The sequence below is a fragment of the Aplidium turbinatum genome, chromosome 15 (assembly GCF_918807975.1).
Source record: "Aplidium turbinatum chromosome 15, kaAplTurb1.1, whole genome shotgun sequence".
Classification (NCBI taxonomy): domain Eukaryota; kingdom Metazoa; phylum Chordata; class Ascidiacea; order Aplousobranchia; family Polyclinidae; genus Aplidium; species Aplidium turbinatum.
In genome coordinates, this window is record NC_137486.1 from 21,752,390 (window position 1) to 21,772,025 (window position 19,636).

General features: G+C 38.5%; 1 protein-coding gene across 1 annotated transcript; it reads left to right on the forward strand.

Moving 5' to 3' along the window:
* The first annotated feature begins 1,843 nt into the window (after window positions 1-1,843).
* On the forward strand, window positions 1,844-17,303 carry LOC145784459 (uncharacterized). Its single transcript, XM_082596277.1, has 5 exons — window positions 1,844-2,444; window positions 11,437-11,632; window positions 12,597-12,813; window positions 14,326-14,435; window positions 15,492-17,303. Exons 1-5 carry the CDS (start codon window positions 2,100-2,102, stop codon window positions 15,548-15,550), a joined length of 927 nt encoding a protein of 308 aa, XP_082452403.1. The 5' UTR covers window positions 1,844-2,099; the 3' UTR covers window positions 15,551-17,303.
* The last annotated feature ends 2,333 nt before the right edge of the window (window positions 17,304-19,636 follow it).

The window sequence follows — 19,636 nt, forward strand, 5'->3', positions numbered from 1 at the left end:
CTTTACATTTATAATAACGAATAAATTTTAACAAATAAAATAACGGAAACATCGTGAATCTGGGGCGGTAAAAGGATAAACTCTCGGCCCCAGAGGCTCACACGACGAAGATTTAAACTAAGGTTTCATTGTGCTACAAAGTGTGGTCAATTTTAGCCAACCATAGAACTAACCTCAGGTCGTTCCTCATTTTGATTGGTCTCGTATTCTGAGTAACCGCGCGACCTGGGGATGAGAAACGCTCCGGTTTTATTACGTCACAAACTAATGTTTTGTTGTTAAATCAATGTCATGACACGTTGTTTTAACCTAAAACGCACAATTTGATGAGCACCGATTGTGACAAAACAGACAAGACACGATTCGTCTGCAAGGCTCTCGTCTGGCAAGTCACCTGCTTGTTTCACACTCGTCATAAGACGTGCTGGTGCACGCGCGGTTGTTCTGAGCCAATCGCTGTCAAACGGGGTCGTGTCTTTGTTGCTTCTGTCAAGGCCACAAGAGAATGGAAGATCGGAAACGGCAAATTAGATTTCCAACTTCTATTTTAGTTTTTATTCTAAAGAACGTTTCGCTTTTGTCATGACTTGCTCAGATGATTGTTGTCAAACTGCGGGGAATATTTTTATACTAAGTGCAGTCTCATAATGCTTTCTGTTGTAGCATAAAGTAAATATTTTCAAACAAATTACAGTATGGAAATATCAGAAAAGCAGTTTTAATTTGATTTTTTGTCTTTTTTATACAAAAAATATCTAAAGTTCAAACAACCAAAAAGCACAGTGAATTTTAAAAGTGTTGTTTTATAGAAACCTATTGCAACAAATTATTAAATACTTTATTGAGTTGGGCATCTGAACTGATATATTTCGTGTAAATTGTTGCTCTCCGAAATTTCCCACTCTGTTCTTTCTAACGTCACCCGTTTATTAAGTCACAAGCAACGTTTCATCGTCACAGTTCGTAGTCCACGGAGTCAAAATATAGGTTTCCAAAAATTAAAATCATTTGGAAAATGCTTTAGCATTGAAGGCAGGCCAATTCGGTGTGCCGGAAACTCTACCGGAAACGCAACTGAGCAATCATGTGCTGTAGTTATTATAGTTGTTCGACATTATATCTTAACTTTAAAATGGCATCCACTATTTTACTATGCACTGTCATTTGCATGGCCCTATGAGAGGTTAGCATGGGCCCAGTAGCGTTGACAAGGAAGTCCAGGGGTACTTTTCGACCCGGGCCCGGAAATATTTTAAGGGCCTGTAATCTTTCCAGGAGGCCCGGGATCTTGAAGGAACCACCTGGTATTCCTTGGATATATTGCGTTTGTCTTTAAAGTACCTTGATTTGTGCTCTGAGGATCTTATTGGTACTGGGCCCAAATTATCCTCTGCATGGGCCCGATATTGTCTCGACGCCAATGGGAACCCAAAGACCTCAAACAATTAAACTCCTAAGAATTCGCGGTGTTTTCTTCATTCCCGGCCCCTAGAAAGATTCCGAATCCTTAATATCATCCCCTGGCTGGGTCCAAGACCCCTTTACCCCTAGAGCCTTTTTTAAAGCTCATAGTTAGTTCTTAGAAGTTCAATATCTGTACATAGTAGAAGAAGTAGCCTACGTGTCAAGCAAAATGTGAGGTATTGCTTCCAAGTTTCGATGCTGCAGAAGCCGATGTTTGTCATCCTGTCGTTAGAATTCCTTCTTGGCGGTGAAGATGTTCTACGTCATTTTTATTTCCAACAAACAAATCTAAAGTTTAGCGCATGTTGTTCTATTTGTTGTGGTGCTGACAAAGTTTAGTTTAAATAAACTATTTTTTTTTCAGACGTGGCTTGTCTAACTTTTCACGTGACCGGAAGCGGGCTTTAAAAGTTAATTCTTTGTCTTGGCGTTAGCCCACAAAATATCGAATTCGGAGACTTCTTCAAACCTGTGATATTTGTGAATTATATTTTTCAAATCTGGACGTAGAAACAATCAAAGTGGCAGTCAAAAGGGCGCAAAGTGTGGCCCATTCTCCCAGATCCCCTTTGGAAACTTTTATTTGTTGCCCAAGGTGGACAGCCGTGAGACGACATAGCCTGACCAGCACTGGTATGGGATCAGACGAAGTGTCGAAGGTTATTTGCCAAAGCGTATTGGAGAAAAAGTGTGACCATAGGGTGATTCCCCTCGGTCCCACATGGAAGAGGAAATATTGCGTTTTGAGTGCGGATGCCTTAAGAATTTACAGAAACAAATCCAAGTTTGTTGGAGGCTTTTCACCACTTCGAACTATTCCCCTTTGTCACATCAACAGTGTTGCCAGGCTTTATGAAGACGACGAAAACAAAACGAACTATTTCAAATTAGCGATAGAGCAAGAAGAAACCTTATTGCTCCGATACAAAGGCGACATTGGATGGGTAGCTCAGATCCAAATACAACTAATACACTACAAGGTAAGCTCTATTTTATTTACCTATTTTAAACATTCTTGGTTATTTCTTTTACATCCTTTCTTTTTGAATTCTCTTTACCATGAAACTTATTTTGGTTGCGTGGTAACAGAGTGGACAATGAAATGTGTGTTGGTAATCATGACGTCATACGCTTACCCTGTTTCAAACCAAACAATTTTATCGCATTGCGCAATCGTTGGAAACAGTTGTCTTGTCCAATTTCCCTTGCTGACAGAGGTCCTTACAGTCAGAAAGAAAGCAATTTGTACTCAGCAACCGAAATTGTACTTGTGTGGTTTCGTCCATGGTTGGATTCGAGTTTTTGTTTTAATTGAAAGCAAACTGTTTGTAGTTCCAGTGTTTCACCTATGTATCTTTAGAGTGGAGATGACAGACTGGCACCAAAACATGCGAAAAACCTTCATCAAAGTTGTTTATTTTTGAAAGGATATGATTCTAAAACAAAGAGCCCAAATTGTAGTTGACAAACCCATGCTTAGCAAACGTTTCTGAAAACTAGACTGTTTTGATCTTCAGTACGATTGAATAAAAACAGTAAACGAGCTTAACGTGCGAAAGTCCCTTACGAAACTACAAGTAGCCTACTTTCATTTGTGATTCAAGGGAAAATGATTTAAAAGTTGAATTACTTGGTTGCATTAAAGTACGCATCGTAGCCTACCGCAAGCGAATGATCACCAACACAGGTTAGTAGATTTTCTTGTATCCGGGTTTACGCCCCGTGGTTGAAGATTTCAATTAAGTGGACGGGAAGACAAGGGTACCAATTTTCTTGTCTACTTTCAGGCATTAAATATCTTGCCTTGCCATAGACACAGCCACATGCTCTTGAGCGGTGTCGAACCAGCGCCCTTTTAAGTACCGCACTAAGGTTATGTGGACTCGGCTTCGCAGACGACTTTATAGAAATAATTGCACGTGACAGCTTTTTTTATGAAATAAATTGCAAATTTAAAATGAAAACTTGCTAGCAAGTGAACCAAACTGAGAATAGCCACTACAAGGTTGAATTGTTTGGAATCATAATATCACGACCTGAGGTTTGGGAGAATGTACCTCGAGATTGCAAAACAGGTTCTTGTTGTATCTGGTCAACAACTGCTTATGTTCTCATAGTAGTGGATTGTTTAAGCCTACACACAAGGTGTTGCAATTCAGGAGAATGGGGCTGATTTCTAACTTGATACAAGTTTGACTTATTGATGCAATAATGAGATAAAGATTTTGGTTCGATAGAATCTAAAGGTGCTAGAAATGAAAGTAGCTTGAAATGAAGTAAATTTTCACTTTTGCGCCAAATTTGACTTAGCTAGTTTGCACCTGATCTAACATCAAGGGTATCACGGCTGCTTGAAGGGGGCGTGATGGGATTCTATTGTGCACTGCCTGCCGATTTGTACGTGCTATATCTACTGTACCGGTACTTCTTGCTTTACAGCTAGTTGTGATTGCTTTTATTGATTGAGTTAAAAATGTCACGCTTGCAGTTTAGGAAAGGTAGGCTACTGCGTTTATTTGGGAACCTTCCTGGCAGTGAGGTTGCAAATGGCTTGAAGCAATGCTACATTGTTGCGTCATCAATCGAAGCGTTAATATACCCGCCTTGACTGTTGCAAGACGTTGATGCATCAATTGTTTAGTAGCAGACGGATGGATTCTATGATATGTGATCCATAGGCGCCTAACTATTTTTTTGGCCGTGGGGGCGAAAGCGTGTTTCACCAGCAGCAACGTAAATTCAGCGAAATGTCATGCAGATGGATGACGTAATTATGTCGTCACACTAGAATTGCTTTTATTGCCACACTCGGAGTTATCGCTACGTTCGACCTACCGTTAATTATTATAAACAAAACTCGACCAAAACACATGCTATGCGTCTGCGTTGGCTAGCGGTTGATGGACTGCAATTCTTTAAGCTAAGCACAACATAAAGTTTAGCAACGAACTAGATTTATTAGCATGAAACAAGAGACGAAAAGGTTTACTAAAAGGTATTGTCTGTAAATGGAATGAAAATACTAACTTGATCATACGCTTGAAAATATACCTGTTGAAAGCAAAACCATTCATGTTTACATCAATTCAACAGCGAACAGCACGTCACCTTGAATAAATTTAAAAGTTTCTGACATCCGTAAACAGCCCTTGAAAAATAGTTACGGAGAGACGTTTGATTAAGTTTTCGACTTGACATTGCTCCCTTTTCACTACAATATCGCAACTTATCGCAGACCTGCTTTCAAGTTTCAATTCGCTGTGATACGCCCGTTTTCGTGTTGCAGATGAAACAAAAGATGCGCATATTCCCCGCCTTTGATCGGGTTTCTATGGCAACGGTCGTGTGTGCGCCATGCAGTTTGCGCGAGTCCATTGTTGCGTTGATTATGCCACGTGTGCGCAATGCGGTTTGTACCAGCCCTTGTTACGTTGGTTAGTGGTTACCTCGGGCCGAGACTTCAAGTTCATTTTCACAGCAAGCGATTCACTGCCGCGACAATTCTCTGCAGAGGTTTCGACTTTCGAAAGCGACATCGAGTCTGTTTGCAAGCGCATAAAGCTAAACGCACGCTGCGTCAACGTAGCAAATTATGTTGCTTTTGGGTGCATTCAACATCTGATGACATTGAATCGACGCAATATGGTAGATTCTTGCTATATCTCAGGCAGCAAAATCAGTCATTTTACATTGATTCAACGTCTGCAGACGTTAAATCAATGTAAAAATGACAGATTTTTTTTGTTTGGTGTGGGATTGTAGCATCGCTACTCGTTCTAGTGATTATTTAGCGCGAAGCTGTTGCGGTTTGCATTTAAAAATGTTTTCCTGCTGCCGATCGCTAGTTCATCTATTGTTTTATGTATCAATGCAGCATAAAAAGTTGCTCCCACGCATAAATATGCGTGGGGGCCTGGCCCCCACGCCCCCACGGGTTAAGCGCCTATGATGTGATCTATTTTTTCTGTTTGATAACTAAACATCATTATCTTGGGGTTGTATTATCCAACCTCACAGAACCGTACAAGTTGCTGTACTGCGCAACTTTATGGGTTCACGAATAGCTCAACAGGAAAGCTCATATTGCTCGATTAGAAGAACATTTCCTCTGCTGTGAGCGTTCGTTGGATCTCCCGCCAAAAAAAGTTCGATCTTATTTCTCTTCTACTTCGTTAATTCTGGTCAAACCAGCACTACATGTGTTAGACATCCTCGAGATTAATGATTACGATACAATGCATCGCGATATTCGAGAAACATCTCGGGTTTCTAACTCGGAAACATATGCCAGTGTTCTTTGTACATCTTTAATCATTGGAACGCTTTGCAACAAAGAACTTGCTTTCAGAATTGAAAAACCTCATGGTTGTTTGTAAGCATTGATGAATTGAAAAACTTCTGCCAGGGTCCCAATTTTTACTTCTCGTTTTTCTGGGAAGGAAGTTATCTCCTATGTCTTGTTAAAGCTAGTAGCTTACAGGGGGGGTCCAGACTCCAGGGGGTTGTTGAAACGAGTCTCCTACAAGTCATCAGTTGTGAACTGAGAAAGTGACATTTGAGCAAGTGGGTGAAGTTGGTAAATGATGAAACTGAAACAGCTCTTTGCGCTTTAGATTGTTTACGTGACAATGAGAGCATTTATGAACAACCTTTTAATAATTTCTGAGCGCCTCGGTAGAGCAGAAAATGATGTTGAAAATATTTGATCGCATGTCTTCAAAAGTAAAATAGTTATTAAACAATGAATATATCTATAGCAAACCTGGCAACTCTGTGGCTAAGTATCTTTTCAGCATAAAGTTTTCTCGTTTATTGCTCACTTGATGCAGATATTGGCGGTGTTTTCCTATTCCATTCATATCGGCCCAAGAAACAAAATCGGTTCTTTATGCATTGATTTGACATTTTCGGACGTTGAGTTAATATGAAAAGAACCAATCTTGGTAGCTGGAAAGTTTATTCCATTGTCAGAACGTAGCTTTCCACTGAAGTGATCTAAGTTGGTTTGTTTGTGTTTTGTAACCGCAACAATTGGACCTCGCGATGCAATCGCTGGGCAGACAAGAAAGGATTACCACACCTCTCTTCCACATAAATATTTTTCAATAATTGCCGTCATTAAACGTATCATAACGTTAAATCAACGCAACCATCTAAAAATTGTTGAAATTGTGTTAATGGTGTTTAGTATCAAAGTCCACTGGCTGTGGTAACACCATTGCCTTCCATTTACTGCAAGAGGACTTTGACTGGTGGTGTCTTGGATAGGTTACGTTTCACGGGAGTTATACCTGAGTTTGGTTGGAACACCTCACGGCTTGAGAAATTCTTAAAATATTAAAATAACTTTGAGTTCACCTTGATCTGAGATCGCATAACAATCGTGTTCATAAAACAGAATATTTTAATGGAAAAATAATAAGTAATAGTGGGAAGTTTATTTCACACTCATTTGGAATTTCTCCTTTAAATGCGTTTGTTCGAAACGAATTACTCAAGTCGAAACGAAACGAGGTTTTGCTTCATGATCGTTCGAAACGAAACAGAATCAAGACAAACGAGATTTGGCTTCTCGTGATTACATTGTGACCGCTCTCGTTATGAATTACAGAGTGGGTTGTTATCTTTCAAGTTTCAACATTCTTGCGCATTTTATTTCCGATTTGACAAGTTTCGAAACCGAACGAAACTTTCCACTGAGATAATATTCCATTCCAGTTCCTTCTTGTTTTGTATAAAAAACTAGTTTGATTTTGAACATGGAGTTTCATATAAATTCTACTTGAATACGTACGCAACTAATAAACGTCTTGGAAGTGTCGCCGATTACTTCCCATTTTTCTGCCAAAAATCGCCTTTCAAAGGAGATAATTAATTGAAAAATAAAGATTTTATTTTCCCCACAAGTTTCGGTTTTTGGTGTTTAAAAAGTTGTTTCGAAAACAAAACTCGTAATATCACAAAACCCACAATCATGGTGAAACCGATGCTGTACTGCATTTCCTGAAAAGATTTGTCGGTTTTCCTGTTTTGTCCTCTCCAGCTTGAGTTGTCATTCCGCAAAATTCAGCCACATTTATCAAGTAGCCTACTAGGACTATACCGATCAGTTTGTTTTTGTTGATCGAAACGATTGATTGAAAACGCATTTGATCATTGAAGATATCGTTGATGATGGTGACATAAACACAGGGTCTTGTCGCATTCTTGCTTCATGAGCGAACAATGAAGTTGCGCGTCGTAAAAATTTATGAAGTAACAAAAGATGTTTTAATGTAACGATGTATGGGTTTGCAGACCTATGTATATTATTTGCATACCTCATAAAAGCTGTGCCGCAATAGTTGAGGGGGTTTTGGTAGATGCAAATCATTGTAGACCGCTATAGAATCTTCTAAGTTTTTTTTTTTTAATTTTTACTTTAAGAACAACGAAAGTGGCGTTTTCAGTCCAAACTATTTTTGGCAAATCAAGCACGCAATTACAAACTAATGCCAAAACAAACTCCTTGCAAGTCTGCATCTCATAACTTCTCACTCGATAGAATACGAAGCGCTTTGTAGATGTTTTACGTCACAAAATAACCTTCTCAACCAGTAAATCAGTCTGTAGACGTTGAATCAATGTTTTTAAACGGTCTTGTATGCCGGCTGGTGTGTTTCGCCTTTTGCAGACACTTGATGATCGGAAAGTTGGCAAATATTTTAAGTTTATTGAAAACTAAATATAGTTATTGCTTTTCGAGATATTAGCGGCTCGCCTGCTCAACAAACATACCTCGCCCCCTCCACAGCTGACCAGGCATTTGTGTTCACAGCGAACTAACGCGATGGGCATTCTTTTGCTTCTTTGTTGACGGCAAATGTGGAATGACTACTTTATTACGTCATGCATGGAACGTATAACGTGCTATAATAACAAAAAGGGTTTTCATTACAAATTTTAATTCTTACCTCACTTGCCGAGATATTTACATCTTAACGAAATACAGCTCGTTATAAAATCCTTAAACTCATTTTCAGCCATTTAACCCACGCAGCCTGTTGTAGATCCTTCACGGACACTAACAATTATGATATCATATTATATTGTGGATATTTATTATATTATTATTTTATTATATTGTCATAAAGTAATCATGATGATAATGATAACGACGATTATTTCATTATAATATATTAGAGATGATATCTTCATGAGACTAAAAATACGCTGATACTCTTGCAAATTACACCAATGCTTGAAAGGCATTTTCAGCTAAATGTTAAAAGAATGTTATGTTTATGACACTAGTTGTCGTATCGTTCTTGGTCGTCTATTTAGGGTTTAAGGAATTTCCGATTATTTCACATCATTGAAACATTTGAATATGAGAAATCATATTTCACATCTGTACCCAATGTGCCAGTGGTATGTGTCACCATGTCATTGGTGTGTGTCGTACGTGCCAGTGGTGTGTGTCAGTGGTGTGTGCCAGTGTGCAAGTGGTGCTGTGTCAGTGTGCCAGTGGTGTGTGTCAGTGTGCAAGTGGTGTGTGTCAGTGTGCCAGTGGTGTGTGTCAGTGTGCCAGTGGTGTGTGCCAGTGTGCAAGTGGTGTGTGTCAGTGTGCCAGTTGTGTGTGCCAGTGTGCAAGTGGTGTGTGTCAGTGTGCAAGTGGTGTGTGTTAGTGTGCCAGTGGTATGTGTCAGTGTGCCTGTGATGTGTACCAGTGGTGTGTGCCAGTGTGTAAGTGGTGTGTGTACTCCTTGCGGAAATGTCTTTCTGTTTTTCACTTCCTCATTTAATCAATAAAACTCTTCGAAGCAGAAATAACGCAGATTGTCAATGATGCTTGTAATTGCGCGTTATTAGTGTGACTTGTTTTTGAAATATTTTCCACCTGTCATTGTGATCTCACATTGTCTTTTTTGTTCACAAGAATCCACCGTCGTGTAGGATAACGTTAAGTTACGATTTACGCGTCACCAATTGTTGTCTGGTTGTTGCTATTGGTGATTGTTGGTATAATAACCAAACAATGCGAACAAAAGTATAAAGTTAAAAAAACTACTTAGAATTTATAGAATACATTTGAGATCTTAAGACCTCTCTACGTGGGCGGGACAAATGCCTCAAAACTGGGTTTTCAAAATGTTAAATGCCAACATAAACAGAGAGACAACAAGTGTAGCCTACGTTTTAGCTACGCCGGTTTAAGTGAGGACAAAAATGAGCAAAAGCCGTTTTTGGAAATGAAAAACTGGCATGAAAATTAAGTCGAAACTAACGCCTTTTTCACGTCACGGAAAACGTAGCTTTTGATTGATTGATTAGTTCGAGGTTTCAATGGCAATGGCTGAATTTTGTTAGCAGTGGCTACCGGCGCAAGCTGTTCAGAGAATTTCAGTTTATTACGTCACCAGTCTCGAAGTCACACCACGGAGGTTATTAAATCACAAACAACACAACATCGTAGTTGTTACATCACAATAGCCGATGGCCATTAAAGGATATGTCGGCTAACTTCGACTGAGAAACGTGGCATATGACTAACAGCAAAATAATGAAGTAATTTTATTATTAAATTAACGCTTTCAAAGACGTTTCTCATTGTCCACATCATGCCCATCTGTCAGTGGCTTAGAATGGGTTTCCAGCATCCGGGTCCACAACAATTTTGCACCCCCTGACAACCATGTATGATCTATTGTTGTGAGGCGAATCAGACGCCCCCTGCATCCGGGAACAGATCCCCCTTGCCTTTCCCTGCCCCTTTTTCTCCCAAAAAGAAAAAAGACTCAACTGAACAACTGAACGTTTTGCGAGAATTTTAGCTTTACCATTTTGAACGTTAATTAATTAACATCCAGTGATGGCCTGAAGGAAATGTTCCTGAGGCTGATCAAGACACGAGTGTTACTTTTACGTTGCATTTATAAAAAGTCAACTCACCTTTGAAATAACAAGCAAACAAAATCAGTCAGATTCGCAAACTTTTAGAAATTTTTTCACCTGACTATTTGCTTGTTATGTTTAATCGTTCGGTTGCATTCTATTGTAAATGAAGGATCCTTGTATAACTTTGTTGGTTGGTTGGTTTGGAATCTTTATCCTCGGACTGACAAAGCCTTGATAGGTTATTCCTGGTAGTTTTGCATAATTGTAATGGCTCTTGACGCAGAGCCGGTTACCGAGATTGACAGAGTGAAGTTTTCCGATTGTTGAAGTGTTGTTGCCAGTAAATTATTCCATTCACTAGGTGCCGCTGAATGGAGAGCAGTTCTTAGAATGCGTTGCTCAAGCGCACACACCGAGAGTCGAACTTGCGCTTGTTCATTGTTATTGAGAGACATCAGCGTCTATTTCTTACTTGACCTTTGAAAGTTCGCAATATTTTCCTTTGTTGTTACCCTGTTTTAGGATTGGTCTAAACACACTAATTTGGAGTGATGCTTTTTACAAAACAGTTGTTAAACATTTCCTTAAAACCATCTCATTTTGTTGGCTGAGATTCAAAGGTAACGTGATACGCATGCTTGCCTTCAGCGCGCATGAACTATGACGTCACTATGAGAATCGCGCTACAAATTCTAAAACAACAAATTATATGCAGACTTTTCCTTTCAAGGTAGTTCATGGCATGCTAAAAAAAACGTTTTAATCAAGGCGAAGATGTTAATTTTCTATGAGGATGTTTTAATTTCCATATTTGCTGCGTTTTCAACCCAATAAAACATGAAACAATCGCACAGGCTTCTATATAAGTATATCACGGGGTTTAATTTGAAAGTTGAGGTTTAAACCATGTAGATGTCACAGAAGTTGCACATGTTTAAAATCTTTCAAATCAAGGACGGTTAGTTAAATGAATTTGAGTTTTGACTAATCAATGTTGCAAATCCGAAACTTGGTGAAAAGGACAAGATGACAGGTCGTCTTGAAAGTTCTTTGAAATTAGAGAATGGTTTTTCTAATTATTTATTGACTTTTCAGAATCGCCAAGACATCTTGCGGTACAAACAACTCAACAACAGCATGGCTGCTGCGGAAAGCGCCATCCAGCGGCTACGTGCATCCAACCCCAACAACACTGACCTCAGTGCAATGAACTCACATAAAAGAAACCTTAGTTCCACCACTAGAGGGTGCAAAACAGTGGTACTGCCCATCCACAGGAACAGCGGCGTGGGTGAGACATAATTTCCAAAGTCGTTTCATTCGTTATCAATATGTTCCATACAAAGAAAAAAGAGCTGAGTCAAACACATACTTTAAGTGAGCGACGTAAGCCACGACAAAAACCTCAAGTAATAAATGAAAATGCTGCACAAAAATATCATACGTGTAGATTCTAAACAAAATATAACAAGTTTGCTTCAGTTTTTAACTTTAATATTTTACCATAAAACGTAACAATGCGCGTTCTGGAACTCTCAGGAGGCCTAGTGCAATGCACTGGCTGTTGCTACAATCTCTGTCAAGGAGTTTTGAATGCTTCGTGATTGGCTTTGATGTTTCTTTCATTGCAAGCTAAATAAGAAGTGTTGGTTTCAGCAATAGGTTATGTAGAGAATCAATTTTGCGTTATGATAAAAACAACAATAAGAGTTATTCTTGAAATATGATCTATCAGTATGGCTGCTATTATGACATCAATTGCAAAGATAAACAGCTCCAAAGGGTGGGTGGTCATCTACTGTATGTCTCGCCAAAACGATGTGTCGATCATTTTCGGTTGTGCACAGTGCACACTACACTTCGACTACACCTCCTGCGTGGTGCACAGGCAGAACAAGTTGTGGTAAAAGCCTTGTTGTAAAGCCTTGTTGTCTGAAGTAATTGTAAATTGCTTGGTCAACCTCGGTACAAATACACAGCCTGAAATTTCAGAAGCAAATCGAATACTTGCAAACAATTCAGAAACTAAACTGTTTTCAACTCTGTAGCGCAGGTGATGAAAACAGTTTCGTTTTGTTAACGTTTGCTAACGTAAGTTTAGATTCTGGATTTTGGACTTAGTATTATTTACTAAAATTGTTACCTGAGTTGCTGCCTTAAAACCAAGAAAACTAACCTCTAGCTCTGCATGTGTGATATATAATTATACATAACTAGAGCTAATATAATAACTTTCATTGCTATTGAATTTGCAGGCATTGGCATCACAGTGATACCTTTGTACGATGGAAGGATCGTCGTCAACCGCGTCTTGGAAGGTGGACCAGCAATGCAGCTCGGAGTGATTCAACCGCGTGACCAAATCATATCAGCTAATGGTCATCGAGTAACGAGTGTTGAAATGTTGTCCGAAATTGTCCGAACTTCTCCGGAAACTGTGACGTTGATGGTCAAGCCAAGGATAGCGAGATCGTAAGTTAGCTTAAGTGTGCAAGCTGGCTACAAAGTTGTCGTTTATATGTCGTTTCAACGTTTAGTATAGTTAAAGGTAAAGGTGGTCCCATACTTGATTCAAGTATGAGAAAATAAGATTTTCATTGTACTAAGCATTGGGCACTAAGGAGAGTGGCCAGTTCCTTTCTCTCGGCCGCCTTTTCTTGAGCAATCATGCCCACCCAATTTATTACACCATTGGTATAGTTAAGACGATGTAAAAAACAGCTGTGGTGGGCTGGTTGATCCTGGAGGGAAGTTGCGACTCCAAAAAATCGTGACTCAACAACATGGCTCGTTTCACTTTCATCGCGATGAAATGTGGGATTTTGTTCAAGTTCATATCTTTCGGAGTGGCAACTTTACTTCTCGCCAGGTTTCCACTGTTTTGACATGAGCTTCTGATGCTGTCAATCCTAATTGGAACTCGCAACGCGAGCCAAACGCTTTTTTGTTTACATTACTGCGTCGTGGTTCTCTTGATATACTGTAAACACATCCGTTTACTTTGACTTTCTTCAAGAATGAAATATTGTCTCATTTGCATACAGTTAATTGCACTTGAAAATTTGGGAGAAGGTCTTTTGAGCAAACCGATAACCAAAACCTGCTGTTTTCATGTAGTTACAACGCTTAGCGACACTGAGGCAATGTAAAAGTGCAGCTATTGCTACGTGGCAAAGCGCTCACGTTGTTGGATCCACCCTGTCTTCGCTGGCTGAATAAAATAAGCACTTTGCAACAAGATTTAAACGTTTCAATTGTTAGGCTGTTAGTTGAACATGGTAAAATAAATAACATGATGCGTTCTACTGGTGCAAATTAAGTTAAACTATCACAAGATGTATAAGATGATGTGATAATCTGCTTTCATTCCGACGTTTCATCAACTAGACACGATTGACTTCTTCAGGGGGCTAGATCAGGTAGTGACTACCTGTCTAGCATGGCAAAACACAGTTTAAGACAAATTATCCGGAAAAGTTATAATTGAGAATTATATGGGTCTTCGGGTAAACTACTGGCAATGGGTTGGGGTTTTAGCATTCCAATCAAAGCTCCAGTCCTCTTTGTATTAATCCCGCGTCCAATTCACTTTGCTAATCTGCCCCTGATGAGAACTGACCTTTCAAATCACCAACTTCGATGAGAAGCCGAACGGGCCAATGCTGAGGACCGGAAAACTCCACAAACATGAGAAACTGCCGTAATTGAGTACATACTATTTTTCACTCCGAGGGCAGATATCCATTCTATCGATGTCCATAAAAAGTATTGCATAAAGAATAATAAAGATCTACGATGAAAACCGAGATAATTAATTTACATGATACAAAACACACTTCTCATTTTTGTCTTTATCAGAAGCGACAATCAAGGATCATTTCTATTATTATCCCGACCATAAACATTATAAAGTTTTTGTTTCGTGGTATTTCCTCTATTTTAAGTTCGATTGACGTCATGACCTTTATCTTTGTGACATCACAGATCCTCGGATTTGGACGATCCAAAGAAACTACTGAAGCAGAACGACCATCTTCATCAAGAGTATATCAATACTGACAGTTCAGATGGAACTGCAATGCTTCTCAGCAAAGGTACAGGAAAAAAATACAAAACAATTCTTGCTGCTGTGTTAAAATGACATTTAAGTTTTCAATTAGGTAGTGCTGAGAATATCTGTCCATAGAGTGAAAAAAGGCTTAGTCCGGCAGTGTCGCAGACTTGTCGAAGGTTTTAACCACTGACTTATGCTCAACCACTGATAACGACAGTGAGGAATTCTGTTAGAAAAATGTGCTGTAACTAACAAATAAAGGAGCCCAAAATGTAGATACTAAACTGATGTTTAGACAACGTTTCGAAAGCTATACCGTCTTTATTTTCACTGCTGTAAATGATAGTGCTATAAAATAAACATTTATAACACTGAACATGAAGACAGTTTAGTTTTCGAAGTTCGAAGCGTTTGCTAAACATGAGTTTAAAATTTACATTTTTATTTTTTGATTAGATTAACTAGGCGCTCCACCATTTTGCTCCTGAGATGGACTCAATTTCACAAGGAATTGTTTATATCTATTAGTGTGTTTTCAAGTGACTTTGTATTTCGTGGCAACTGAATTGCTGGTGACGTGGATTTGATAAGAATTTTGTGATAAAGATTTTATCACATTATACTCTCCTCGGCGCTCTTCTAGTGTTTAAAGTGCTTTATACGAACATCGCCCTTACGTCTTCAACAGTGATAATGACGTGATAATGATAACATCACATAATGTATCGCCGTTCGGGCGAAAGGTGGCGCCAGTGACTTTCTCCTCGCTTTAATGTAGGTTCGCCTTGTCCGAAACATTCTTTCAAAAGGAAAAAACTCTTATATGTTGGTCACGTTATATTTGACCACGACATTAACGCACCTAGAAAAAAACAACAATACCAATGACAGTATGAGATACATCAGCACAATCAAAAATAAAAGTTGAAATATAAGATGATGGGGATACAGTCTCTATGATAACAACATAAAATGAAGAAGATAACAAAGATAACAAAATAATAACAGAAAATGGTTGTGAAAGGACAAAAACTTCAATTTTCCATAATACTAAATAACATTTTCACAATTTTAATTAAAACGTTTTGTTTTTCAGGGTTTGCAAAGCAGCGTTGTCGTTTGAGTCAATCTCCTAAGCATTTTAAATTTTCATAAGTTTTGCTCATGGACCCCATCTGGCGGTGCTGATTTTTGAGAAAATCCGTCGGTCATGATGAATTGATTCAAGATACGCTCAACCGCTGATAATGAAGCTTTGATTGTGACGTCACACAAGTATCATAGGATCGTCACACAATCCCTTGATGAGGCGCGTTTGAACTAAAGTCGAAGTTTCAAGTCTTTGTGTTATTTTTACTTTCGTTCAAGAAGCATTATGACGACAGAAAGCAGAGCTTTGTGGTGTTGTACACAAAGAACGAGTCGTTCAGACATCGACAATCATGTCTTGACCCTATGCTTTTGTGTGTAAGGATCTTTACTTCAAAATGCGATTTCTTACAAAAACTATTATTTAATCATAACGATACAACAGTCTGGTCACTGCGGAACCACAATGGGACAATTGTTTCCTCACTAATACTACGCGATTCCTGAAGTCATCCGAACAATCAAAAGATTTGTGAAAGTTTGTAGAGTGGAGAATGTTTTTAAAATCTCTCTTTAGAAGAAAATTGAGATCCTTGCAACCCACAAAGTCATCGAAGAAGAACTCAGTGTGTCTATGGTAGTTCAAAGCAGTCATTCTGTAATATTTCAATGTTTATGAAAGGAAATGTCAAACTATTTTCACATTTTAATAACAAATTCATGTGCAATTTCAGTGCTGCCATTGTATGTTAGGTTGTGCTTTTATGTTATGTGTGTCTTTCTGTTATAGTGTCTGATTTCATTGCTTGTGTACGCAATTCTGTTGTCTTTAAAAACTTTAGCAACTTTAGTTGTCTCTCTCCATCAAACGCTATCCATTACCAGACAACGCTCAATGGGAGGTTCTTGGATACGCAGTAACTTAATTGCTTTACATTGACGTAACGTTGCAAAACGTTTAATGAGAAGAATAGTGTTGTAGATTATTCTACAACACTCAATAGAACACTCAACAAGCTCAATAGATTCATCTTGACTGCTAAATGTGCGTTTTTATGTGAGTGAGACATGAAATCATTTTCGTAGTGTGCAAAACGCAATAGTAGAGATACACTCTTAAAGAAGTACACACGACATACATATTGCATATTAATAATGTCGAAAGCAGCAGGCATGTAGGCCTAAGTATTATCATCAACCAATTTTGTTTATACAGGCCATGGGTCCTCATGTTGGAGGCGTGGCTTGTTAAAGCAAAAGTAACACACACATCAAAATAGGACCAACGAAGTAAATGTGCTACCAAGTAAATGTGCTACTTCACTCTCTGGTATTTGATTGTTGGTGCTTTATAAAAAGATCAAGATATATTAGACATCTGGTTTACAAAGTTCATTGATGGTCCCCTGGAATATACTAACGGATGCTATTTACGTAAACGGTGTTTTTTAACCAGTGAAATTTATTTAAGTTATCCAAGTTTGTCACTTTAGTTTTTTCTATTACTATTAAGCTGCTGTGATATGTATTCCAGTTTTATATTCAGCAACACTTGCAAAAAGACAACAAGATGAAGCTTTTGATCTCAAAGTTCATGCTTTGAAATGCAATTGCAACTGTTATATTATGTGGAGCAGTCCATGAGTAGGCTACTGTAGATTAGAACTGATAATGTGCGACTTGATCAGACATAAGCTACATGTTTTTATGCATTGCTTGTTCAAATGTTCAATGTACACAATCGTATTTATTTCGTTTCTCATTTGTTGTTGTCTGTGTGTGAAAGTAAGTATGTCTAATAAATTATTGACAAGATAGATAGGCTACTGTAGGATATATATCATTTAGGCTACCATTTGCCAGGCTGTGAATCGGCCATGTGTGCTGATACGCCTACAAACAATCGAGTTTATTTTCCATGGCTGGCACAAGAAATAGCTCAGTTAATTAACCACGGTTTAAGAAAGTGAAATGTTTAGTAGCAGAAAATAAACTAAAGAAAAATATAAGTAGCAAGGAAAAGTCACTCTTATTTTCCTTACAGCTTAGGCTATTGCAGATTGGTTTTGAACTGGTTAGGCATTCATCTTATTTAGGCTACATCTGCTTAACATAATAGCCTAATTGTTTTCTTGACTCTTGTGAAAGTGGCCATACGTTTTTCCAACGTTCATTTGGTAAAACCTTGACAAATGCTGTATTCTAGCACTCAATTATATATTGGTGGTTGATATAAAATGTTGGTCGCTGGTCAATTTTTTTTCTTGGCTAATTTCTCAGTCTGAGGATGGAGATTCGAACCAACAACAGTTGTTTCTCAATGTCAGTGGTTAAGCCCCTTTTATACTTTGTCTGCACATTTAACACAATCTCGATAACCGGCCCTGCGTCAAGAGCAGATTGAGCTGTTTCGTGCCACACAAGCAGGGATATCTAGAGAAGGGGATATGAAGGCTCGCAGCGATTGCCTTATTCTCATGACACTACCAGGGCGGTTGTTGGTAGGCTAGTGCTTTAAACATGTGGTTCTTTTTAAAATCGTAGGAAGTTTTGTAGTGCAGCTGGTACAATGAGCTACAGAAGACAGTTAGCAAATGTTACGTAGAGTATATTTAAAGAATACTTGTTTACAAAGACAGTTGAAAAGTTACCAATAAGCTGTTTTTTATAACAAAGCCTTTGCAGGAGGCTAGATGTAAAGCAAGTACATGGGTAGTTGATTTAACAAGCAACCACGAGCATGCTGTGAATACCCAGGCCTGATGTTAATAGCGCAATGCAAGTTATCATAACAAGATTTATTAAACTACTATCGGTGCCAATTGTCATTTTACGATAAACACAGATTATTTACGATAAACAATAGCCCTTCTATTGTGAGATGTAATAAAAGCCTTCGTATCCCCTTCTTTAGATATCCTTGCACACAAGTATGCGAAACTACCAGGAATAATCTATCAAGGCTTTGTCGGTCCGAGGATAAAGATTTAAAAACCAACCATCTTATCCGACCAAATACTATTAGCATACCAAAGGCAAAATAAAAGACCAAATGTAGATCTAGCGCTTTGCTCATTGTTAGGTTGTCAAACTTTTCCGATATTGAAAAAAGTACAATCTTGAATGGTAAAAACCAAAAATTGATAGTGATACCAATTAGTACCAAATATTAGGCAGAGTACCAAATCATTTTTAGGGTTCCAATGCAACTAAAATAGTACCATTTTTTTTACTTTTTGGTACTCTGGAGTACCAATTGGCAACACTTCTTTTGATCAGGTTTCCAGTTGATTCAGTCAAGCAGAACATACAAAATGTAGGAAGCGTTGCTAGATGGATGTTTTTTTTCCAGATTTATAGAAACTATCAAACTAATAAAGTAATAATAATAATCATGCTTTTATTTGCGCCCATTACGATAACATACAGTACACTGCGATCACAGATGCGATACAACAGACGACAGGAAGCAGCAAAGTGACATTTCGTCTTCGAGTCAGCTGCTCCCTTTATTTCGGCTTGCCTTCAAGTGTCTTTCGCTGAGACACAGCCGCGTGCTCTCGAGCGGTGTCGAACCCACGTCCTTTCGAACGTCGCGCAGACGATCTCACCACTCGGCTACGCAGCAGACAAGAATTTAAAGCTCCTGCTTAAACTTGAACAATAAAATTGCGATTATATAAATTTGATAGTTTTTACCAAGGATTGTGGCCGAAGAAGCCAAGGAACGGATGAGCCTCTCTGAGCAAAAACACCATAGAATTGCCTAAGTACGGTACGGTACTCATTTGTTTAATCTGGGAGAAAGAATTTCTCCAATGGCTCCATAGTTATGAAAAACCACTAAGTAGTGGCCGAAATTATGGAAAACATACCAAGTTAAACAAATTTTAGAGCACTGCTAGGGAAATTCGCTGGTAAGTGGGCAAGGTTGTAACTGACTGATTGCTTTACCCTGACAAAAACTTTAAAAAAACAAGAACCAAATAAAAACATGATATTATATTGTTCTTTGTTCAGTTAAGCCGAGAAACATAATTATTATTATTAGCTGTGACATTTTGATGATTTCAATCTGGCTGCATTTCATGCAATGATTGTACACTGTACAGCATTGCCTGACAGTGGAAGTGTTCCGATTTTATGAATTGC

Bases quoted from the DNA above. Each gene is read 5' to 3' on its own strand.
- LOC145784459 (XM_082596277.1), top strand. From the start codon at position 2,100: ATGGGATCAGACGAAGTGTCGAAGGTTATTTGCCAAAGCGTATTGGAG. The intron at 12,814-14,325 runs GTAAGTTAGCTT...GTGACATCACAG, and splicing joins AAGCCAAGGATAGCGAGATC to ATCCTCGGATTTGGACGATC. The intron at 14,436-15,491 runs GTACAGGAAAAA...TTTGTTTTTCAG, and splicing joins TGCAATGCTTCTCAGCAAAG to GGTTTGCAAAGCAGCGTTGT.